Below are 25,813 nucleotides of genomic sequence, written 5' to 3'. Positions count from 1 at the left end.
TTTTTTATATCCCACCATCTATTTTTTTTTTTTTTTTTTTTTTTCAATCGAATTTTTTATGATTGTTATATTTCAATACGGAAGAATAATAAAAAAAAAAAAAAAAAAGGTGTACATAATTGCGATTAAATAATGTATACATTATATATATATATATATATATGTATTTTATATAATATGTATTATTATATATAGTATGTATTATATATTATATATAATATGTAGTGTATTATAAATAGTATATACAAATAATTTATCGCGTATTTATGTGCGTGGAGGAAAAGATAATTGCATTTTTTTTTTCCCCACTATTCTTCTTCCTTTTCTTTCATTTTTCTTCCATTATTCTTGTTATTTTTCCTCCATCATTTTTGTTTTTTTTCATCCATTTTCTGCCATTTTTGTTCCATGTTTTTTCCATGTTACTTCTCATTTTTCTTCCCATTTTATTTTATTTTTTATGCTTTTTCTTTCTTTTCAATAATTTCTTCATGAATGATAAAAGAATACTTCAATTTTTGTAAAAATAACAGGCTAAAAGAAAAGAAAAGGTAAAAATGGAAGTAAATATGAGATTGTACATTTTTTTAAGTCATATAGGGTTAGCCTTTATTTTAATGTATTCTTTTATGAAATACAGCGAATTTTACTCGGCAGTTGTGTATTTATCAACGGAAAAATTCCCAAGAACAGTAAGAAAGAAGCAGAGGCATATATATATTAAAATAATATATGTACATACATACATATATATATATATATATACATACACATATATATACGTATATGTTAAGGAGATGTTAAGAGATGCGCCATATTAATGAATCTTCAATAGTTATTTCATATTAACCCCTTATCATGTGCTGTTTCTCTACCACCACCCCCCGATATGTACATAACTTCCGTAGTGTTTACCCTACAAACGATACGTTTGTATACTGCGTAATGTTCATGTGCTAATCTTTGCTATACGCTCCTGTTCTATCCCATCCTGCATAATTATATCCCATCCCACCCTATCTTACCCTTTTCTTTTCCCTTTTTTTCAAGATAATATATAATTTCTTCCTTATGATATTTATAATATTATGTAAGTTACTGCTAAACATTTTTATCGGCGAATTAAGATATTTAGAAGTAGAACAACTGATAGACAATGCAAGGGCTTTTATAATGGACACAATCTTATTTTTGGTCTTATCCAAACCTACGATAAATGGAAAAGAAGTATCTTCCATTATTTTAATTAAATATTTATCGATTATTGTTATTCTTAAGGCTTACCATTTGGTCCTGTACTCAAGAGTTTCACACGTAATTATGCATTCCGTTTGTGCTGTGTGTGTATGTGTATAAACTTGGTATACGTAGACAAATATATAAGTAGACGCATACATACATAGACGCATACATACATAGACGCAGACATACATAGACACGTGCAAATGTGTACGTTCTTTCATCCCCCCCTCCCATCCACTGTATTATATGCCCACTTTTTAACCCTCGATATCGTTTGCTTTGCACATTCACGCATTTCCCTTTTTCATTTAGATATTCGAGTTAGGTGTACCGAGAACAAGAGTATTAGTCAAGCTGTTCATTTTCATGTGTCTGCTTTCAGTAGCTAACTTAACAATGTTTACTTATTTTTATAAATATTCATTAAGAAATTCAACTATGTATCTATGGTTATTTTTCGAAAGTTTAAGTATTTTTGAATCCTGCCAAATATCTATATTTAAATTTTTTGTTAATATAATTGATTTAAGGGCCCCCAATGGATTATCTTCTAAAGCTACCATTTTGTTTTTTTTGGACATTTTGCATGATATTATGAGTTTGATTATATTTTTAGTTTTTATTTTGGTTTTTATTTTAAATAATTTCAGTAACCTGCCATTACATATGACTGCTGACATTATACATGTTGTAAAAACATTAATATCTAGATTTAAATCTTTTCAAAGATATCGAGAATTGACGAAAAATATTGAAACCAAATTTATTGATGCTACTGAAGAAGAAATAAAAGAAGTCGGTACTTGTATAATATGTAGAGATGATTTAAAACAAGGATCAAAAAAATTGACATGCTCACATATATTTCATGTTGACTGTTTAAAATCTTGGTTTATACAACAACAGACTTGTCCCATATGTAGAACAGAAATAAGGCCACAAACAAATAAGGAAATGAAACCGAATAATAATTCTAGAGAAAATGAAAAAGATGAAGAAACTGTAAATAAACCATCTGTACAAGAAATAATAACAAAACCAACCTTTTTACCAAAGGAAGATTCCCCCTTTTTAAATGATATCTGTTCATTAAAAATTTTTAACACAAAAGAAGAAAGATGTGCTCTTATTAACCAAAATATGAACACAAAGGAGCAAATAAAAATATTGGTCGACTTGGTAATCTACTTAAATCAAACGAAGAGAAAAAGTGCATTTTTTTCGTCCATATCAGCCGTTCACAGAAATTCATATATGGCGTGTGCAAATTTTTGCATATTTGTATTTTTTTTATGAACCGTTCATGTGAATATATACAAATGTGTGTGAAAATTTGCATGTTTGCGTTTTTCTTATGAACCATTCATGTGAATTTCTGCTTACACGTGTGAAAATTTGCATGTTTGCATTTTTCTTATGAAGCGTTCATATTTTATTACTTTTTTTTTTTTTTCAGTGTGAATATTACAAGGAGTTGTGTTTGGCTTGCTTAAAAGAAATTGACAAAATTAATCACAGCGCAGTGCCGGCAAATGTAATGCTAAGAAATATTTATGGTTCCATAAATTATAATATATTAAATAATAAGGAAGAAGACGAGGTTAAAAAATATATAAATAAGTTATCGCATGTACCGCAAATGAGTGTTCTTAAGAATTATTTGGAAAAAATATTAATTACAGACATGAAGTACACAAAAGACATTTGTTCATTGATGTAAATCTTGTACTTGTATGAATACGTATACGTGTATGTGTGTACATGTACGTATATATGTATGTGTGTACATATACGTATATAGGTATATGTGTAAATGTACGTATATGTATATATGCATTGATATAATTATTCCCTTTTGTTTTCGTATATATGTTTTCTTCGCCCTTTCATTATGTATATTTGTCATTATGTTTCCATTCCTTTCCTTTTTTTTTTTTTTTTTTTTTTTTTTTTTGTACTCCTTAATAATATATAGGGATATATATATATGATGTATATGTTTTTGCAGTTTTTCAAAATATAATGTTAATACTTTAAATACAAAAAAATATTCATTACAGCAAAGTGTTAGCAAATATAATTATATTTTTTATAAGTGAAACATATACATTATCCTGAAATGTGTAGCATTTCGCTGTAGCACATTACTTTACCAGTTTATTTTACAAATTTATTTTACAAATGTATTTTACAAATGTATTTTACAATTTTATTTTACAATTTTATTTTACAATTTTATTTTACCTTTTTAAGTAAACAGCACGTTATAATGCATATCTATAACACTTATAAATACCAATGCCTTTTATTACTGCTCTTCAAATTTATTTTTTAAATATAGAAATGAGAAAACAGAGTAAGCGTAAATATTCGGTTTCTATATATATTTTTCTTCTTTCCTCTTTTTTATTTAGTTTCCATTTTATTTTTTCGAAATTAAGAAAAGCTGTGTTAAATGTTAACTGCTAATAATTCTGATAAGCGTCATGTGTTACAAACTTTCATTTTAGACAGACAAAAATGACAAAAATGATAAAAATGATAAAAATGATAAAAATGATAAAAATGGCAAAAATGGTAAAAATGGCAAAAATGATAAAAATGATAAAAAATTACAAATTATAACACAAATTAATATAGCATAAAATACACTGATATAAATTAAAATTTATGTGAACGAATTTTATAAAAGAAAAATATATTCACAAATAAGTCTTCGTTTGGTAAAAACAAAGAAGGATATACACTTGCCTCGAATGGCTCTTTCTTTTGCTAAGTCATATAAAATTGGCGTGTATTTATGCATGTAGGCATTTATGAGTGTATTTATGAGTGTATTTATGAGTGTATTTATGTGTGTATTTATGTGTGTATTATGTACACATAGAAACGTATGTAAATACGTAAATACGTATAAACATTCCCATAAGCATACACACTTGTGTAAATAAACAAAAAAATAAATAAATAAATAAATAAATAAATAAATAAATATATATATATATATATATAATAGGTACACATGCGCATAAACCAGTGCGTTGCACAAATTTTATGGTACTTAAAAAGGAAAATTTAATGATACACTTTTTTTAAATTTCCCATTGTTTTTTTTAATTAAATTAACTACCGAATAATGTAATAACATGTAATCGTGTTATGAAAAAAGGAAGAGGCGATTATTGGTGTGTACTTCAAACCCGTTCCATTTTTTAAATTAAAAATATCAAATATGTAATATATATATATATATATATATATATATATATATATATATATATATATATGTATATGCGGAAATTGTTAAACCGCAACTAATATATGTGTTTTATTTTATGTTTTTCTTTTTTCTTTTTTCTTTTTTCTTTTTTTTTTTTTTTTTTTTTTTTGTTTTTAATACTTTGGAAGTTCCTGAATGCCCTTTTGAATTTGCGTGTTGCATAAATTTGAAATTTCAGCCATAAAATAGAACAAAAAAGGAAAAAATAAATATAAAAAAAATTAAATAAATAAAACGAAATAAAATAAAATAATATAGTATAATATAATAAGGATGACAGACGCAGACGCAGACGCAGCCATTTCCGTATTGTAATAATTAAAAATGGCGGAAATACATGTGGCTAGCAGTCAGACGGGCATTTTAAAGCCTGATAGTACGAATGACAATAACGATATGAAAGGGTATAAATTTTGTAACAAAAGAAGAGTAGAACATAATTATTTACTACAAACTGCTGAAGAAGAATATAACAAAAATTTAAAAAAAATAAATTGGCATGTCAATAGTGGGGATGTCAATAATTTGGGTGAAACAAAGTTACCTGAGTTGGTCATAAATTATTATTACGAATGGGATAATATTCCAACAGTTACTAATTTACCGTATGGTTTAATTAACAAAGACAAAGATATGATGTTAAAAAGAATTAAGAGCAATATGAAGAGTGTAGATTCAGTTGAAAATAATTTTTATGTTATTAATAAAAAGGAAAATACCAATTTTATGTATTATGAAAAGTCAACTATTTTTTATGAGCAACAACTTTCACAAATTCTTTCAAATTTCCCGTCAAATGAGAAAGCAGTGTCAGCTGTAGCTTCTAACGATAGATATAATGAAACTGATAGGAATGGGAATAATATTAGAAGCATTAATAACGATAAAGAACTGGGAGAGAGTATACAAAGTATGGTATCATCTATTATATATGAAGATATAATGGAATACTTTTTGAAAATTCAACAAAAGGGAACTAAACTGAGAAATAGTATTATGAACACTGAATGGAATGTTACTAATGATAAGGGAGTTCTTAATAAGGTAAACTTGTCACATTCAAGGGGAACTCAGGATATGATTCATTTGGATTTTGAAAAAAAAATTGATAGAGTGAACAAAGAACAGAAGGAGGACAGAGATGCACGCGAAGAAATAGGGGAAGGAACGATCAAAGGCAAAGAAAATGAGGAAAACAAGGTCAAAGGCAAAGAAAATGAGGAAGACAAGGTCAAAGGCAAAGATAATGAGGAAGACAAGGTCAAAGGCAAAGAAAATGAGGAAAACAAGGTCAAAGGCAAAGAAAATGAGGAAGACAAGATAGAAGTAAATACAAACTACTGCAAGAACGAAAAGGGAAAAGAGCAGAGTAGTCACCTGTACGATGTAGAAATAAATTGGGTTCATGATTTCATCAACTTAACGAATATTCAAATTTTAGCAAAAAACTCAAACACCTTCAATAAATGGGAAAATTTAGAAAGTGTATTACCTAATATAATAAATTATTGTTGTAGTCCAAGATCATGTATTTGTAAAAACAGTTTTTTGACTATTAAACATGTATGTATAAGTTTGAAAGAGGATAAAATTCATTTATGTAAATTTTTTGTTCATATATTTCCATATATAGTAAAAAAGTTGGATATAAAAAATAATTTTTTAAATAGATGTGCTACTAATGCTATTGAGGAGTTTATGTTACATAGTAGTAGCAATAATGATTATGAAATGTTAAGATTAATATGTTCTTATTCAAATAGTAAGAATTCATCTATATCTAAAAAACTGTCTTATTTTGTTTATTTATTTATAAAGAATATTCCAAAAAAGGATATAATTAATTTTAACTTAAGCAATTTTGCAGAGCCTTTTTTAAATTTCATTAATGCTAAATTAGAAGAAACCAAAAAATTTATAAAAAAGACACTTATATTATTGTTGGAATATCATGGGGAAGACCAAATTGTTCTAAAGTTTTTAACAGGTATTAAGAATAAACAAAATTTAGTTATACTAGAAAAGCAGATAAGAAACATATTGAAACCTCCTAATACCTCCGAACCGCTCAAAAAAAAATATGAGACTTTTCACCACTTCAAAAGCACAAAAACGATGGCCACTTTTAACAAAACATCGTCCTTCATTCGTTAGACCCCCTCAGCACATATACATGTACAGACATGTGCACTAACACACTTATACATTAACACACATATGCATGCACATATATATATATATATATATATGCTTGTGTGTGTGAATTCACGCCTACATATTTGGCAATTTCTAAATGCGTGTCATTCGAAGTAATGTATTTCATTTCCTCCATTTTCTGGATTTTTCAATTGGGCCGTAATTATGCCTATTGTGCTTTTCATGTTCTCTTTTGTTTTCACTTATTATTTCTATGAAACGTTTATTTGAAGTTAGTAAGTTTCACACACACGTGAATACATACGAACATGTAAAAACATATTCATCTACACTTCAGGAGACTTCACAAAGTACTAACTGACCCTTACACAATTACTCAACATTATCTAACGTTATAATGGAAAGCCCCGCATACTGTATGACCCACATGTGGATGCTTAAAAATTGCTTATACATGAATATACATGCCCTGGTACATATTTCCCTATTACTGCAATAAGCGTCCTGCAAGTCCTTTTTTTTTATGATTCCCATAAATTATAAGCACACGTATAAAGCTCGTTATCTTCTCTTTCATTTTGTAAATAGAGTTACATAAAATATCATTTGTATTTTCCTCTACAGTAAAAATAATTTCCTTATTGCCCAGTTCAATTTTAATGTTGAAAATGAAATTTTTTTTTTCTTTTTTTTTTTTTTTTTTTTTAAACATTTCAAACCTGTTTGTGCATGATCGGGTACAGGAAAATTAATTCAGTTTTATTACAAATTTGGCCAAGTATGTAAATATTACATAAGTATACTACCGTACATGTATGTGTTTATGTTTGTATGTATGTGTTTATGTTTGTATGTATGTATTATATACGTATGTATGTATATACGTATGCACGAACACATACGCATTTTCGGGGGAAAAGATGCAAAAAGGATGTTAACATGAAAAATTTGACTATACGCGTTTAGTTGTTCTTCCCCTTGTTCATCCCATATGACGACTTTTTTTTCTCATCGTTCCATATTTTTTATAAAAAGACATAAAAAAGAAGAAATTATGCACATACAATGGAAGCCATTTGCCTTCGGTTTAGCCAGCGAGTGTATTACTACGTTTCCATATGTATAAATATATATATATATATAAGGCCCTATGGTGAAGGAAAAAAACTTACAAAAGGGAATTACACAAAAAGCATACTTCTTGCCATGTTAATTCTTACGTTTTATTATGTTTTAATTTATACTTTTGAAACAACTGTTCGATATATAATATTAAGCTTTTTTTATGCTGAAACAGCAGGTGCGCTGTTTTATTTATTTTCCTTCTAGTATACGTATTTATTGCTTGTTCATTTATTTATTGCTTGTTCATTTATTTATTGCTTGTTCATTTATTTATTTCTTGTTCATTTATTTTTTACTTGTTCATTTATTTTTTACTTGTTCATTTATTTTTTACTTGTTAATTTATTTTTTACTTGTTCATTTATTTTTTACTTGTTCATGTGTTTATTATATATTTAATTACTTTTAAATTTAATTATGTATTTATTTAATGATATATTTATTTACATATATATTCATTTATTATATATGTATATATATATATATGGTTAATATTTTTATTTATATATATTCCTTAATTTATTTTTTTTTAAGCTATATATTATTCTCTACATATGAAAAGCGCTCTTGCATAGTATATAAGAAAAGAGGCATTTCAAAGTTAAAGAAATGAAGCAAAAAAATAGAAAAAAGTCCGATTATTAATTTGTTCATTCAGTCATTTTTTCTTTATTTTTTTTAAGATTTTACTATTCTTATATATTACATATATGAATAATATTATGTATATGTATAGTACGCATATGAATGATATATTACGTGTATATATATAACAAATATATATATATACATTTGTAGTAAAAGAAAAATGGCAAGTCCCCTGTGAGCTACTGTTCCAACATAACGCTAGAATAATTAAACGCAAAAATTGTATGCTTTAAAAAAACGAGAGGAGAAACAGAAACGATTTTAAAAAAAAAAAAAAATACAGAAAAACAGAATAACAGAAAAACAGAATAACAGAAAAACAGAATAATAGCAAAACAGAAAAACAGAATAACAGCAAAACAGAAAAGCCGAATAACAGCAAAACAGCAAAACAGCAAAACAGAAAAACAGAAAAACATAATAATAGCAAAACATAATAATAGCAAAACATAATAATAGCAAAACAGAATAATAGCAAAACAGAATAATAGCAAAACAGAAAAAAAAAAGAACAACTAAAAACGCTTAGCAATTTTGCCAATGTATGGTGATAATTGTTTAACCGCTAATTTATACTCGCGTAGATATAATATATGCGTACACGTAAAAGAAATATATACGTAAGTATATACGCGTATATGTGTACATATATTTCCCCCCCACGCCCGTGCGCACACGTATCCGCACGCGCATGAACACGTCAGTACCTGGGTGAAATCATGCCTTTAAAAGAAAACAAAAAGTTGTATCGTTCACTAATAAGAACGTTAGGAAAATTAGCAAATTTTTTTGATGACAATGAAATATGGAAATGTTTCTTATCAAATATATACAGATATGAAAATGAGAAAAGTGACAAGTATAATGAATTCTTAAGACTTTATTTAAAGAACAATATACATTATTGTCCTATCAAGTCTAATAAAAGAAAGTTAAGAACAGAACTTATTAATTTTTTAAGGACTAACTTAAATAATGATCATATTTTTTTTAACATAGGCTTTACAGCCATTCGTCACTTGGGCAGGATTCAAAATAAAGTACTACTATATACAAACGATAAGGCAAATGATAAAACAAATAGTAAGACATATGACCATACATGTAAATATAACAATACTACAGCTATGTTTGATAGGACAAGAAGTGTATGGACATCCGAAGAAGAAAAGAATTTTTTCAAAAATAATTTACGAGTAATTAACTTCAATGTGTCCAGTGAACGAGAATGTGAGCATGTTGATATACCATATGAGGAACATTACGCGAAGAAAAAAAAAAGGTCATCTGTGTTAAAAAAGAGTGTAAGTAGGAAGAGTAGTAAGGGAGGGGAAGACCCCACGGATGGAGTAAATGCAGAGGGAGCAGCAGAGGGAGTAGCAGAGGGAGTAGCAGAGGGAGTAGCAGAGGGAGTAGCAGAGGGAGTAGCAGAGGGAGTAGCAGAGGGAGTAGCAGAGGGAGTAGCAGAAGGAGTAGCAGAAGGAGTGAGCAGTAGAAGCAGCAGCATTGCAAAGGTTGACAGCGTGAATAGCGAGGAGAAGACTCCACGAGACCGCAGTAGCGACGACACAGGGGGGATAAAAGACGGTCCAGAAAAAAATGCTAAACTTAATGGTTCTACCCAGAATAGTTCTACCCAGAATAGTGCTATTCAGAGTAGTACTATTCAGAGTAGTACTATTCAGAGTAGTACTATCCAGAGTAGTACTATTCAGAGTAGTACTATCAGAGTAGTACTATCCAGAGTAGTACTATCCAGAGTAGTGCTAGCCAGAGTAGTGCTATCCAGAGTAGTGCTAGCCAGAGTAGTGCTATGCAGAGTAGTGCTAGCCAGAGTAGTGCTAGCCAGAGTAGTGCTAGCCAGAGTAGTGCTAGCCAGAGTAGTGCTAGCCATATTGTGGGAATCCCTGAGTGCAACCTTCAAAAGCGTAGTAAGAGTAACAACATTATTTTGAAACGAGAGAATAGTAAGAATGAAATTAAAAAAGGTACTATATTAATAGCGCACCCGTTAACCTCAAGTATGTTATGGAATAAGTCGGTAATATTAATTACTCACAAAGATAAAAACAATTTAGTGTGTGGTTTAATATTAAATAAACATCCCATATACAATAATTATATGGGGGGTATATCAAATAAAAAGGAAATTCTAAGAATACTAAGTAAATTATATCTAAAAAAGAAGGAATTTATAAATAATGAAATAACGAACCATTTGGGGATAGACAAAAAGAAGAGTAGTACCATAAAGGAATCAGGCAATTGTAATCAGAATATCACAAGCGTGCATGAAACAAATAGAAACAGTGAACAGATAAGAGATATATATGATACGCATGGTAGAGCAGTGGAAGGGGAAAAGGTAATAACACCTCCCCTCGAACGTAGTAGCGGCTGTAGCAGTAATGGTCGTGCTAGGGATAGGAACCGCTGTGGAGGTAGTGATACTGGTAGTAGTGAACCCGGGGGGGACAGTCTCATTCTGGTGGAAAACAAAAGCACTGTAAAGAAAGAAGCGTATTTAGAAAAAGAATTGGATATGGAGGGGAAGAAAGGTCCTAGGTACGATAAGGAAAAGAGCAGCAGTGATGGCGGAAGTGGCAGTGGTAGTGGCAGTGGTAGTGGCAGTGGTAGTGGCAGTGGTAGTGGCAGTGGAGAGGACTTCCCCACGTTGAAGGATTTACAAGAAATGTTTTTGAGGATACAATTTAGAAGTTCGTCAAAGCATTTTATGAACAAGCGAATAAAAAAAAAGAGCAATTTATTTGTAATGATGGATGAACATTTGCTTGATATTATTACTCATTATATTATAAAATTGAATAAGGTACCTTTATATTTACGATTTCTTCCATCATATAATATTGGCTCAATGACAGATATAAAGAGTGAAATAAAAAAGCTGCAAATGTTAAATGAATTTTATAAAATTTATTTTGAAAAATATAATAAATGGAAAGTGGTTATAATAAATAATCGTATACACATATTCGATAAGGAAAAAAATAAGAAGAAATTACAAAAGACTCCTTCCAAATATGATATAATGATGAAGAGTAACAGTAACGCGGATGTGGAGAAACTAACGGAAGAAGAAAAGGAACGAATTCACAGGAGGATACAAAAATTTAAGGAAACCAACAAGTTATGTGTGGATGAGGAGGAGGAAGATGAGAGTGGTGAAGAGGAGGGGGACAAGCTAAACGATAAAAAAAAAATAATAATAAAAAAAAATAACAGCAGGATTGACAGTTGCAGTAGTAGCACTACAAATAGAGGCAAGGATAGGGGTATACTTAGAAGAAGGGGAGGAGTTAGGGACAGCGGGTATCATATGTACGATGGCAAGTATGCCAAGGAAGAAGTGGATGAAGAGGATGAAACGGGTGAAGCGGATGAAACGGGTGAAGCGGATGAAGCGGATGAAGTGGAAGAATCGGATGAAGCAGATGAAGAGGAAGAATCGGATGAAGTGGACGATGCGGATGAAGTAGACGAAGTAGACGAAGTGGATGAGATGGACGAAGCAAACGAAGATGGCGATGATGGGGGAGGGAGCGAATACGAGCAGAAAGGACAAAACAGGAGAGATGAAAAAACGGACACGTTGCAGGTTCGTGCAGAAAATGCACTAGAGGAAGAAACAACAACTGTTTTGAAGAATAAGAAAAATTTTAAAAAATTAAAGAATGAATTAAATATAAAAAGTAGGAAAACCAAATCTAGTAAGATATCATCAATAAACAAAGTAAACATAAACCCAATGAATCAGAACTATATTGTAAGAAACCCTGTAAATTTATTCTGGCTAGGTGGACCTTTACCAGGACTTACCATATTACATAACATGAAGAAATTTTCAAAAAATATTGTTGTAAATGATTTAATTTATGAAGGATATAACGAACATGTAGACACAAATTTACCTGAACAAAGCGACAGTATGAATATTGAAAATGATAAAGAGGATATAGTTCACTTAACAACTGATGCCAATTTTATGGAGTCGACGAATGACAACAACAGTATGTGCAAAAAGACGCAAGAATGGGGGGGGAAGAAGGAAGATCGATTAATAGCTTCAGATCGAATGGATTCTGATTTTGTTAGTGGTACGTACGACGGAGGTGTCTACAGCAGTACCATGTGCAGTGATAATGGAGTAGGAAGCAGTACTGCACGTAGTGATGGTACGTACAGTAATAACATTGATAATCTAAACACATATAGTAATAATCTCGATAGTAATAATCTCGATAGTAATAATCTCAATAGGAATGAGCTATATAGGAATGAGCTATATAGGAATAATCTCGATAGTAATAATCTCGATAGTAATAATCTCAATAGGAATAACCTCAATAGGAATAACCTCAATAGGAATAACCTCAATAGGAATAACCTCAATAGGAATAACCTCGATGAAAATACCCCGCGCAATGGTAAAAATGTTTGCGAGAAAAAGTTAATAAAGAGATTCATCGGAAAAGCCACTTGGGAGTTAGATCAACTTATGGAGGAAGTGAACAACGACTACTGGATAGCTTTAAATTGTGAAAATAAGGAGTTACTATCAAAAATAATTTTTAACTCAACAAATGATTTTTATAATAATGTAACCAATGACAGTAGCGGTACGCCGTGTAGCCTTTCCTATGCCTACAAAGGGGAGCACATATGGGAGAAGATACTGGCTTCACTAAGTAATGACTATGAAAATATTTCGAAGATACCGCAGACAATGATAGATAGCGTTCTGAAGGATTTCAGGGGTGCCGACAGTGAGTAATGGGTTGGGAGGGGAAAATGGAAATAGCGTAATTATAAGCGCAGGTAGGTGTGGCGTGTTTAGAAGCGGAGAAAATTGGAATACCCATGGACATATACAATATGTATATAGTATATAATATGTACGCATAAATGTGCTCTTAAATTTTTTTTTTTTTTTTTTTTTCGCTAAACAGTTAATATACATTTATGTCGTGTGCATAAAAGAAACATACTAATAAAATAGTGGAGTTAAAGTAATTTAATTATATTTCTCCTTCCCCCTATTCGCTTTCCACAAGACCCTTAACATTGGACCTATCGGTACTTTCAAAAAAAAAAGATCTTCATTATATGTAAATGAAAAATTATATTCATCCAACATTTTTAATTTATATGTATGAATGTAAAGTTTTATCAACGCACATTTTTTGTAATGGTGATAATGAGTTCTACACGGTTGGTAAAACATTGCGCGGGTGGACGTATGTACATATATATAAGCGGGTGTATGTATGAGCGGGTCTATATAAGAGAATGAATATGTACGAACGGGTATACTTGTGAACGTACATAATTGTAAACATCTTTGTCATTATAGTGTGCATGTTTGCATACATATATTGCTTTTATTATTCCTCAACTACACAACAGTTAGAAGTTGGATGCCCCCTTTTTTCCTTTTTCATTTATCCCCTGTACTTTTTTTATAAATCCATATCTACATGTGCACACAATTTTTTATAAAAATTAACTGTGATGTGTATGTTCATTATTTATTCGTAATCTCATTAGTGAAACAATTTTTTTATTTTTATTTTTATTTTTTTTTTTTTTTTTTTTTCTTTTTGGAAAAAAATATGACGAAATCTCATACATATTATTATGTATTTTTAATTAACACTTTTACTCCTTTTAATTCTTTTCCCTTTTTTTCTATTATATGTAATTACTTATTTGACTGAAAATATATTTGCATCATTTCTTTTAAATTATTATGAATATATAAACTTTTAATTCCTTTTGAAGCGTAGTACTTGGAAATATTTCGATTCTTCAGCTGTTAAGCGGATATGCGGTTAATCCGCTAATCGGTTAAGCTGTCAATCGGCTATAAAATCTACCCAAACAGGTGTGCATTAAAAACCAGTCTATGAAAAGAACTATTTTCCAATCGTAAAATGGGAAACCTTTACAGATACACTGATGAGTATTTATTTTTCCCTTTCTCTTTTTCGTTCATTTGAATATAATTAATTCTCTACATCGAACTATCGTCATCTTCAAGGCTAACAAAATGCATCGCCTTACAGATTTTGTGAAGTGCACCTTTTCTTATGTGTGTGTGCCCCTCAAGTTAGGCAACATATATATTGGACCATATATATTATAAACCCATACACAAAAACACACGTATATGTACATAATCATATATACATATATGTATATACACATAGCGGACGTATTTGTAATTGTACAATTCAAATGCAAACATTTAAAATTACAAATAAGCACAGGATTTTAGGTTAAAGTTGTTACATTCTCAGGCGGTAGTATGTATTATTCAAATGAATACCTAGTTCCACGACGACATAAAAAAGGAAAAAAAAAAAAAAAAAAGAAATAGCACAAAAAGAATAATGGGAATTAACGCAATGAGCGCTGTAACAGGACAACCACCAAGTAGATTCATCATTACGTAGTTTTGGATACAATCATACAGTTAATAAATAAATAGACACGCAAGTTGGTATGTAAATTGGCATTCAGACTGGTATGAAGATTTGTAAGCAGACCGATATACAGATTGGTATGCAGATTGGTAGAACTAAATAGGAGGGAAAACAAAAGGTTCGATGGGGGAAACTCGTCAGGCACGTCCAGCAGAAACAGTTCACAGTAATATAATACCAAGGACATTTTAAAAATATGCACAAAGTTACATATATCACTTTCGGTGGTACCATGAAATAAGAATGGCATCGATAACTGTTGCTTAACATTGTGGAATGAATGGCACTCATGCGTATGCACATGAACAAACATGAGCGCAAACATACGCACAAACGTACGCACAAACATACGCACAAACATACGCACAAACATAAGCGCAAACATAAGCGCAAACATACGCACAAACGTACGCACAAACACACGCATAAACGCACGCATAAACGTACGCACAAACATACGCACAAACGTACGCACAAACATACGCACAAACATACGCGCATATATGTGTGTGTACACTTTTTTCTTCTTTTTTTACGCACATACTACACATTTTTTGCCTCCAAAACATTCAGAAGCACCTATCAAAAATAAGCTTGTGCCCCGAATCGAGGTATTCCCTCTTTGATACCCACAACTGTTGGAACGTTCCCAGGCTTGCTAATATAGAGCCACCTAACCATGATGAATATTTATTTTCTACATATGAAGTCATATTTAAAATTTTTAATTTAATGGATTGAGTAAAACATTCTTTCTCTTTTAATGAGTTATATAAACGTTCTATCAATCCAGGGAAAGAAGAAGAACCTCCTGTTACTATTATCGAATGTAACAAATCTTTTCTTATGTCAACATCGGACGATAAAATGCAATTTATTATGGACTGCGGTAATCCTTTAAAATTATTTTCTAAAGGTATACTCTTAAACAAACATTCACCTATGTCATACTTATACTTATCTATATTAATTTTACATCCATCAGGTAGTTCGAAATATTCTTCTTTTAATGGATCGTTCAAATCGTAATTCCGCGTTTTCTCATTTCCCTTCTCCTCTGCAATATTGCCATTGGAAGAAGCATTGGCACTTCCCGCAGCCGTGATAAGGTCAGATGCGTTAGCATTGAGAGAAGTATTATTAATAATGTTAGCAGTGTTAGTACTACTATGTACATTCGTACTACTAGCAGCAATAGCACTGCTTTTAGCAGTGGCATTCGCGCCCCTGGTACCAAGGTTTGTATCATTGTTTACTCGAATTCTACAAACAGTTTCCTTCATATAACGAACGATATCTAATATGGCTTCTTCTCTATATGAACTATGAATGTTTTTAAATAAGTCAGAAGACATATTATATTTATTATAACTAGTACAGAAATAGGGAATAATATTGATATGATCTTTTTTTAATGTTTCATAGATTAATTTATCAAAATAATTACCACCTATGTTATATTCTAAAGAATTTTTTTGTAATACATATCCTTCATATACTGGATTAATATCTAATGAACTAAAACCTATATCAATAACTAATGAATTTGATCTACCTAAACTGAAAGATGTCAATTTTGCCTTTTTTGCAAAATATAATGCTGGAATGTTATACTTTTCAAACAAAATTTCAGTCATTTCTTCTCTTATTTTATTATGATGTATATTTGATTCTGATAACAACATTGGATGTTCTTCAAAATTTAAATTTAACCCACCTAATTTAATAGAATCTATAACTTCATCTGTACATTCATATACTCTTTGTACTTCTACCCCTTCAATAGCATACTCTAACATTTTTTCAAATACATCACTATTAAGACTTACATTATTATATTGGTCTCGACAAAATAGGGGTTTCACTCGTACATGTTCTTTTCGGTTATACAAATTTAGGGGAAACATAAGATCATTTATCCCTCTATTTCTACTGCGGCCTCTTCCACCAATGCCAGGTACGCCAACTGTACCACTCCTTTCGCTTCTTTCCCTTCTTCCACTTCTACTACTACTGCTACTATTGCTGCCATGGGCATTACCAATACCATTACTACAAATAACATTATCATTATTTGCACCTCCGTTTATACCCATCACGCCCTCTTCAAATATACACTCTCCACATATACTATTCAAAAATATTCTTGGTGTGTCTTCTTGATTATGTCCTATTTTAGATGTACTGAACCCCAAATCAACTACAAGTGCCGATATATCTTCGCCACCGCATAACAGATTCTCATTAACATCATTGTTCGTTGTCATTTTTTTACAATTTATTTTAAATATATTGCGCAGATTGGCTCTTTTGATGCGTAAAGGTAACACACTGAACAGTATGGGTACATGTTTTATTTGTGCATATGTGTATATATGCTGACAAATTGACTGCTACCCCGCCCCAAACCCTTTTCGCTAACTTGGTTCTATTCTGAAAGAAGTATATGTTATATATCACATAAATACGGTATTTCTTTATTTCTTCTATATTATTAAATTTTCTTATATTTTTTACATTCGCAGTGTATGTACTCGTTGCAGTTTTCTATATTTTTTTTTTTTTTTTTTTTTTCTTAAATATATATATTCCCATATATCATGCATTAACATGTATATAATATGAATATATATTAAACATATACATTATTGTCAATGTGATATACAGGTATTAACTTAAATTGTGCTGCTCAAGAAAAACTCATCTCTTTTTATTAATTCTGCATAAACATTATGATGATAAGGAAAATGAGAATATAGCTCTTGTAGTTTACTTTTCTCAAACCCTTTTTGCCAAGGGAACGCTCAAATGTGAAGCACAAAAAAGAAAAAAACATATAGGAAGAAAGTGCTACATATTCTCTGAACAATAGTTTTAAAAAAAAAAAAAAAAAAAAAAAGGGAGAGTAATAGTTGTAGCTATAGTTAAACTAATATTTAGAGTGATCATGATTCTCAGAAATGAAAAGAAGCGTCAGTAAAAATAAGGAAAAAAAAAAAAAATAAAATAAAATAAAAAAATAAATAATAAACATTCATAAAAATACCATTCGAGAGCTTATAATCTACCATTATGAAGTTCCATTTTTTTTCCTTTTTTTTTCTCCCACTTTTTTGAATTAAAGTTAACCTCATTAGTATTTACGCGCTGCTTAAATGTTGTAAAAATGTATAGGTTCACGAGGATCATGAGCGAGTTAAAAATGGCAAAAAAACTGGAAGTATGCGTACATACGCATATGCGCAAATGTGTTGTACTGGAAAAACTGAATTATTGAAGAATTGCTGCCTTTTATTACTTAACAAAACTTTATACATACATAAGCGAAGCGAGATATAGACCTCGGCCAGGATGTCAAAAGTGGAAAAAGAAATAAAAAGCGAAGAGAAACACACAAATGCACAAACAAATGCACAAACAACTGCCCAAACAACTGCCCAAACAACTGCCCAAACAACTGCCCAAACAACTGCCCAAACAAATGCCCAAACAAATGCCCAAACAAATGCCCAAACAAATGCCCAAACAAATGCCCAAACAAATGCCCAAACAAATGCCCAAACAAATGCCCAAACAAATGCCCAAACAAATGCACAAACAAATGCATAAACAAATGCCCAAACAAATGCCCAAACAAATACACAAACAAATACACAAACAAATACACAAACAAATACACAAACAAACGAACGAGCATACAGGCAATTCTGGATTTCTGTTTTTCAAGGACTCAAAGCCATTTATGGGTGTATGTCCTTCTTTTTTTTTTTTTTTACATTTATTACGAGCAAGGGGAATACATGGTTTGTACATTATTTTTCCTTTGTAAATTTTGTCTATACTCTTGGCTTGAGACCCAGAAATGTTCAAAGAAAGAACTAATTACAACCTAGTATATAAGAATTTTCTTCATTTTTGGAAAAGAAAATTATATCTATGCCAATACCGCCCAAGCAACGAAATATTTTTTTCATCTTGAAATATATTTCCTTCATTCATTTTTAATCCACTTTTTTCTAACCATTTATTTATTTTTTTTACCGTTTAACTATTACTCCCTACATGAAAACAATGTATGCGTTTTTTCATTTAAAAGGAAATCAAAATAAAAGTAGAAGAGCAAGAAAAGACGCATATGCAGCTCCCTCTTTTCCCCCTCCATTAAGTAATGCCTCTTTAAAAGCGTATCAACTATAGTGCTTTTTTTTTTTTTTTTTTAATAAACAAACATTAACACGTTAAACCAAAGAGTATGGATAAATATAAAAGAATATGATTCAACCGTAAAATTCTCTTACAAATATAGAAGTCATTTGTTGGTCTTATCGTTAGGACGCCTTTCCATTATATTTGTCCCTACATTGTTCTTCTTATTTTAGGGCGTCGACTGTTTTTCCGTAAAACGCATTTTTATATAAATTAATGTGTATAGCAAATTTCGTACGCAGAGAGAAAATGTATATATATATATATATATATATATATATATATATATATATATATATATATATACTTATGCATATAGCTTATATGCCAAATGATTTTTTCGAAAGCATAGCTTTTCTTCTATTTTCAACTCGATAATACTTTTGTTACCATAACAATCAAATAGACGAAAAGAAAAAAGGGAAAAAATTATTAACACCTGTATGTACATATAATTATTAATACACCACAGTTTAGCATTTTTCCTTTTTATAAGAACATATGGAGGTTTGATGGATAATTCAAAATATCTGTACTTTACAACTATTTTATTTTAAGTGCGAAAAAAAAAAAAAAAAAAAAAAAGATAAACAGATGGATAGATAGATAGATAGATAGATAGATAGACAGATATATGGAGATGCTTCATTTTAAATATATTTTGCAATCGTTTAACAGTATATAGGAGTTGTGAAAAGGAGTTTACGACTGGCATCTTATTTTAATATATTTTAAGCTCGTTTTTCCCATTTCAAGTATAATTTCATTTAATTAAGATGTGTATATATATAGGCGATTATTTGCTGTTAAAAGGGGAAAGCATTTTATTATTTAGCTATATATAATGAAAATTTAAAAAAAAAGGTATGAACAGCCGTTGCCACTTTTAGTTCGCTAGTTTTGATGAATTCGATGAATCTGCTTAATTTGCTTAATTTGTTTATTTTTCTAAGTTGGATTATATCCCCCTTTTTTCTTATTTTATTTTATATTATTTTATTTTATTTTATTTTTTTTTCCTTAGAAGACAGGAATATTATTAACTGTTCAGGAAACTTTTTACCAAATTGAGGTTTTAAAAAAAAAAAAAAAAAAAAAAGGCAATCTGCTGTACGGTCAATCTGCGGCCTTTTTTTTTTTTTTTTTTTTTTTGCAGCTTTAAATACACTAAAAAACTTAGTTTAATTATGCATATATATACACATATATACATATATAAGTGCAAGCATTTTGGCAGATTGAAACTGAAAAACGCTAAAGAGTCATTTGTGTGCACAGTTTAAGACCAAATATATGTTTATGCTTATACAGTTTTATTTTACATTTTATGTATATCTATTTAGCTCGCCCAAAAATAAAAATAAGAACTGGAAATTTGAATTAACTTTAAGTATAGCATTTGTATGTTAACACTTTCATCAAATTAGTAAATAGACAATACGTCCGAACTGATCATACACCAGTGAGCAACACGTTTTTTCAGTAAAAATATGGTTATATAGTAACTACTCAAATATATGAGATGTAAGCCTTTTTATTTTTTAGTAAAAATAAAATATTTTAGAACGGAAAACGGGCAGAAACATTTAAACGTGCTTGTATGCGTGCGTATGGATGTACGTATGTATCTATCTATATCTATATACATATATACATATGCACATATGTATATGTTTCCAGGTGTGAATGTTAAGCCCACTTGATGCCACTATGAAGTCCACAGACATACATGCACATATCAGAAATTCAGCTTCCTCATTTTTTTCATCAAAAAAAAAAAGCATAATTTTATCAAATGAAAAAAATGGCTTGTCTAATAAGAAAGAAAATTATCATAAAAATTCAAAAGAGGAAGGGAAAAACAAAATAAAAATGAACACAAAGAAAGAAACAGAAACAAATATTGTTAATAGAATAATGAAGGACAAAAATGTAAACGCAAGAAATCAAGTAAGAGATAAAATGATGGAGGGCGAAAAAAATGTTTGTTCAAAAAAAAGAGAAAAAGGAATAAACAATATTTATTATAATATTAATAATAACAGTAATGATGTCGATGATCCAAATGATAAAGACGAATTGCCACCTTCAGTTGAAATTCACAGAAATAACTGTGGTGTTAATTTAACGAAAAAAAGAACAAATTTGAATAGAATTAAAAATTCAAAAAAACAAACTGAACAGAATAAGGAAAAATCGTTTGAAAATAATAAAGTGAGAATAAACAATAACAGCTCAAATGCCGCTGCTGCTACTACTATTACTTCCGCCGCTACCGCCACTGCTGCTACTACTACTGCCGCTATTACTGCTACTTCTTCCCATTATCAAAACAGAAAAATTGGTAAAGGTAAAGCCAAAATGTCAAAATCTTTTCAAGAGCTAAATGATCGTAAGCTAACACCACCCTGCAGTGAAACGCAATCTAATAGCCCAAGGATTTTTTCAAAAAATGATGATGATTACGACATAGATGTGCATTATGATGAAAATGGAATGGAAAAAGAAGAAAACATAAAAATTAAAAAAAAAAAAATTTTAGAAAAATATAGTGATCTCTTTGCAGAGTGTATAAATAAAATCAAAGCATTAGTAAGGAGCAGTACTAATGAAAATTTAAATGTGAAAATGAATAGAAAAAGCATATATAATTTTTTGAAAGTATCATATAAATGCTCAGATTATAATTATGCCATCGTCTGTGCGATACTTTTGTTATTAGACAGATTAAATAACCCAGAGGAAGAATTAAATGAGATGGAAAAAGAAGACTTAGAAAATACTCTAAGAGCTTATAGTTACCACTGTATGATATCATATAGACAAACCTTTAAGGCGTACCATCACCACAGTGATAGTAACTATAATAACATGAACAGAAGCAATAATGTGAATGGTGTTAATAATAATAATAATGCCCTACCAAAAAAAGAAGCGAGTGAGGAATGTATCATGGACCCAGTAAAAAAAAAAAATATATGTAACAGTATTCGGCTTAAAATAAAAAATGATTTTCTTTTAAATTGTGAAGCTCTTATAAACATAATAAACCTGATCTTTAGCACAATTGATGAAGATAAAAATAAATTTTATTATATTCATTTAAATGCAAATCAGTATAAAATAATATCCGATATAACTGAGACAGGCGTCAAATATAAATATGAGCATTTAGCTAACGAAACATATAAAAAAGCCTATGACATAGGACAAATATATTTACAACCAGTAGATATTAATTTCTTACAGCTAGCTAGTCATTATATAAACTTTTTATATTTTAATTTAGGGTATGAACAAAAGGCTTTACAAATCTCTATTGAAGTTTTTGACAATTCTTGTAATTTATTAGAGCATATAGAAAATACTGAAAAGGCATACAAATGTTCACAAATTCTGACCAAAATACGGTATAATATAAAACTGTGGTCCAAAAAAATTAATAAAAACAGTATTCTGCTCTTAACTTTTTAGTAGACAAGGAGCAGGTGCGTCCGTACGCCGGGGGTACACGCATACATACGCACATACATAAGTACATACGTGCACACATCCACCCACACATCCACCCAAATATACATTCACAAATATATATTTGTATTTGTTTACACGTATATATGTTGGACGACCGAAAACACTAAAAATATACATACAGTTTCTAAACAAAAAAAAAAAAAAAAAAAAAAAATTAATATTCATAATAACCCTTTTATTGATATGTTTCCCACGTCATTTCGTTTTTCTCATTTTGCTCCTAATTTTTGCCGATCCTTCCTTAAGGAAAAGTTAAATGCTTATCATCCTACCCTCCTGTGCAACATTTACTCGTTTTTTCTGATTTTTCTTGTTGTGCACATGCAAGTATATGCACAGATATATGTACATGTATATGCACAGATATATGTACATGTATATGCATATATATATGTAGCACCTTCCCTTTTATGGTACTCTTTAAATACTACGATCTACATTTAAATATTTTTCAACATATTTGCATTATTTCAATTTGGTCTTATTTAATTTTAACTTAATTCTTTTGCGTGCCGCTCGAACATGTCAAGTCTCCGTAAGGACCAAACACAAACATAAATATATATGTATACACACACATATACACATATATATATATAAATATATATGTATACTCGTGCGAATTGGCAGTTTTTTTTTTTTTTTTTTTTTTTGTTTCTTAATGTGTGCAAATTTAGCCATTTCGACAAAAATCGGAAGAAAAAAAAAATAAAATATTACATGTTAATAATATAACGTGTTTTCCTGAGTGTATTTACCTGACTTAATCATGTAAAAAGCGCATTTTTAAGATTAAAATAAATACGTAAAATTGGAAGATTTATATTTACAAGTTTTTAAAACATCCATTAATCAGATATTAAAAAAAAAGGGAAATGACAAATTTGTCACTGCGAGCAAATAAATAAATGGTCCATTCTCTAAATTGGTCTACAATCTATTTTTCTCATTTGTCCTCCACATATTTCTCCCCGTTACTTTCGTTGCATTTGTCAAATTCCTCCGATTCTCCCTCCTCAACTCCTATCTGCTTTTCTCCACTGCCTTCCCTTAAGTACGTGTCTGGGTTGACGAAGTAGGGGATCTTTCCTTTGATCCAGTCACTTATGATAATTTTCGAAGCAGCGGTGATATCAGGTTGTCCACCCTTTAGAAGCTTTCCCATTTTTTTGGCCAAAATTTCAAGGAACTCCTCTGAATTTTCGAATGTTAAGTCTTGTGGTAGTTTATAAATATTTAATATATATTTTTTGTTAACAATTTTTAAAATATCATCAATATAAAAATGTGGGTTGGTAATTTTTTCAAGTCTCATAGTATTCCTAATAATTTTATCAGAATCTTCAATATTGTATGGTACAATTCCTGGAGAATCAATTAAATATATCTTAGTAGTCAACTTTATGAATTGCCAATATTTAGTTTGACCTGGTACAGAAGCTGACACACAAACAACTTTTTTTTTTAGTGAATTAATTATAGCACTTTTGCCTACATTTGGATAACCTATTAAACCTATATGAATATGCTTCTTTTTTTGATTTTTATAAAATTGAGAAAACTGTCTAATAATATTAAATAAATCATCTTTTCCAAATGGTTTATTAATACTTGCATGATATGCAATAGTGGGATATTCTTTTGAAAGAAGCTTTATCCATTTCTCTGCTACTGATGTAGGTATTAAATCAATTTTGTTAATAAGTAAAATAATATGTTTATTTGATCTATGTTTTTTAATATTTTGTTCTACTCTTTTACATCTTGTTCCAACTGGATCTCTTGCATCTAATACTTCTAATATAATGTCTGAACTGTCTATTACTTTATATAACTCAGTCCATATTCTTTTGGATTGACCTATTTTTAATAATTCATCTCTACTATATTTTTTTTCTCTTTCTTTATTTTTATTTTTTTCTTTTTTTTCAACTAGGGATGTATCTTTTTCTGTTTCGTATTTGCACAATTTCCTTTTAGCATTATTTGCAAATTCTTCCATAGTACATACATTTAATTTTGGTTTTTTTCTTTTTTTTTTTTTACTAAATACATCATTATAATTTTCAATTCTTAACAAATTTTCATTTTTATATTTTTTGGTTACACAATCCTTTTCATCCTTTAACAATTCAAATGGTATTTTTGACCTTTTAATAACAATACTGAATGGGTCATGTGTACATTCTTCTAATTTATTTCGAAAAATTTCCAATTTATTCTGACTAATAATTCGTGAATTGTTAAACCATTTTATATTGGGTTCTATTCTTCTTACTTCGTTAATTTTTTTGTTCATTTTTTTTAAATCCGCTTTCTTCCTATACATTTTTAAGCGTTTCTGCTTTTCCTCCTTTTTCTTTCTTTCATTTTCTTTACTTATCGAACGACTGTCAAGTTTTACGTTGCTCACGTTGCTCCGAGCAAGTTTTAGGTTTTTCAACCTCAGGTTTCCCCTCCTCACCATTTTTCACGCAACTGAATGACTGACACTTCCAATGGGTGGGAGTATATATATGCACATATATATATACACATATATATATACACATATATATATATATATATATATATATATATATATATATATATATATATATATATATGTAACATGCTCATACATGGGGGTATTTGTTACATCACAGTAACCACTTACTCCTCTGCGTACTTCGACTGTACAATCTTTCTATCAATATATTAAACTTCGCTTTGAGTTCAAAAGTTATTCAGTTTGTATTTTTGCTATTTTTATGGTATTTTTTTATTATTTTTTTTTTTTATTAGCTCCCAGAGTATTAGCACATTTGCATCATCATAAGGAAGTATATATATGAGTACATACGTACATATATGTACGTATATTCATATATATGTAAATATTGAACGAACTGCTAACTGCTTTAGTGACATAACGTTAAATCAGCGTTTCTAATTGGTAAACTTTTATGTGTTCGACGTTTTAAAATTTTGTTTTTCCTTTTGCCTTTCCACACTTAACATTTTCTTTTTCTTTTTCTTTCTCTTTTTCTTTCTCTTTTTCTTTCTCTTTTTCTTTACTTTTATTTCTTTATTTCTTTCTTTTCTTTTTTTTTTTTTTTTTCCTTTCTTTTCTATTATT

At 29.7% G+C, this 25,813-nt stretch overlaps 6 protein-coding genes across 6 annotated transcripts; 4 read left to right on the top strand and 2 right to left on the bottom strand.

The window, feature by feature from the left end:
- Window positions 1-557: 557 nt before the first annotated feature.
- Window positions 558-2,962, top strand: HRD1 (ERAD-associated E3 ubiquitin-protein ligase HRD1, putative; the record flags this gene model as incomplete). Its single annotated transcript, XM_029007351.1, has 4 exons — window positions 558-692; window positions 1,051-1,314; window positions 1,555-2,421; window positions 2,699-2,962. 4 exons carry the CDS (start codon window positions 558-560, stop codon window positions 2,960-2,962), a joined length of 1,530 nt encoding a protein of 509 aa, XP_028863750.1.
- Window positions 2,963-4,846: 1,884 nt separating this feature from the next.
- On the top strand, window positions 4,847-6,676 carry PmUG01_13036400 (conserved Plasmodium protein, unknown function; the record flags this gene model as incomplete). The annotated part of the gene is made up of 1 exon (XM_029007350.1): window positions 4,847-6,676. One exon carries the CDS (start codon window positions 4,847-4,849, stop codon window positions 6,674-6,676), a length of 1,830 nt encoding a protein of 609 aa, XP_028863749.1.
- Window positions 6,677-9,171: 2,495 nt separating this feature from the next.
- On the top strand, window positions 9,172-13,244 carry PmUG01_13036300 (conserved Plasmodium protein, unknown function; the record flags this gene model as incomplete). Its single annotated transcript, XM_029007349.1, has 2 exons — window positions 9,172-10,197; window positions 10,242-13,244. The coding sequence occupies 2 exons, from the start codon at window positions 9,172-9,174 to the stop codon at window positions 13,242-13,244; spliced, it is 4,029 nt and encodes a 1,342-aa protein (XP_028863748.1).
- A 2,280-nt stretch (window positions 13,245-15,524) lies between these two features.
- Window positions 15,525-17,222, bottom strand: ARP4a (actin-related protein, putative; the record flags this gene model as incomplete). Its single annotated transcript, XM_029007348.1, has 1 exon — window positions 15,525-17,222. The coding sequence occupies one exon, from the start codon at window positions 17,220-17,222 to the stop codon at window positions 15,525-15,527; it is 1,698 nt and encodes a 565-aa protein (XP_028863747.1).
- A 3,625-nt stretch (window positions 17,223-20,847) lies between these two features.
- On the top strand, window positions 20,848-22,635 carry PmUG01_13036100 (14-3-3 protein, putative; the record flags this gene model as incomplete). The annotated part of the gene is made up of 1 exon (XM_029007347.1): window positions 20,848-22,635. One exon carries the CDS (start codon window positions 20,848-20,850, stop codon window positions 22,633-22,635), a length of 1,788 nt encoding a protein of 595 aa, XP_028863746.1.
- A 1,006-nt stretch (window positions 22,636-23,641) lies between these two features.
- NOG2 (nucleolar GTP-binding protein 2, putative) lies at window positions 23,642-25,162 on the bottom strand (the record flags this gene model as incomplete). The annotated part of the gene is made up of 1 exon (XM_029007346.1): window positions 23,642-25,162. One exon carries the CDS (start codon window positions 25,160-25,162, stop codon window positions 23,642-23,644), a length of 1,521 nt encoding a protein of 506 aa, XP_028863745.1.
- Between the last annotated feature and the right edge of the window lie 651 nt (window positions 25,163-25,813).

The sequence above is a fragment of the Plasmodium malariae genome, assembly GCF_900090045.1.
Source record: "Plasmodium malariae genome assembly, chromosome: 13".
Classification (NCBI taxonomy): domain Eukaryota; phylum Apicomplexa; class Aconoidasida; order Haemosporida; family Plasmodiidae; genus Plasmodium; species Plasmodium malariae.
This window is presented reverse-complemented; position numbering and strand designations above follow the sequence as displayed.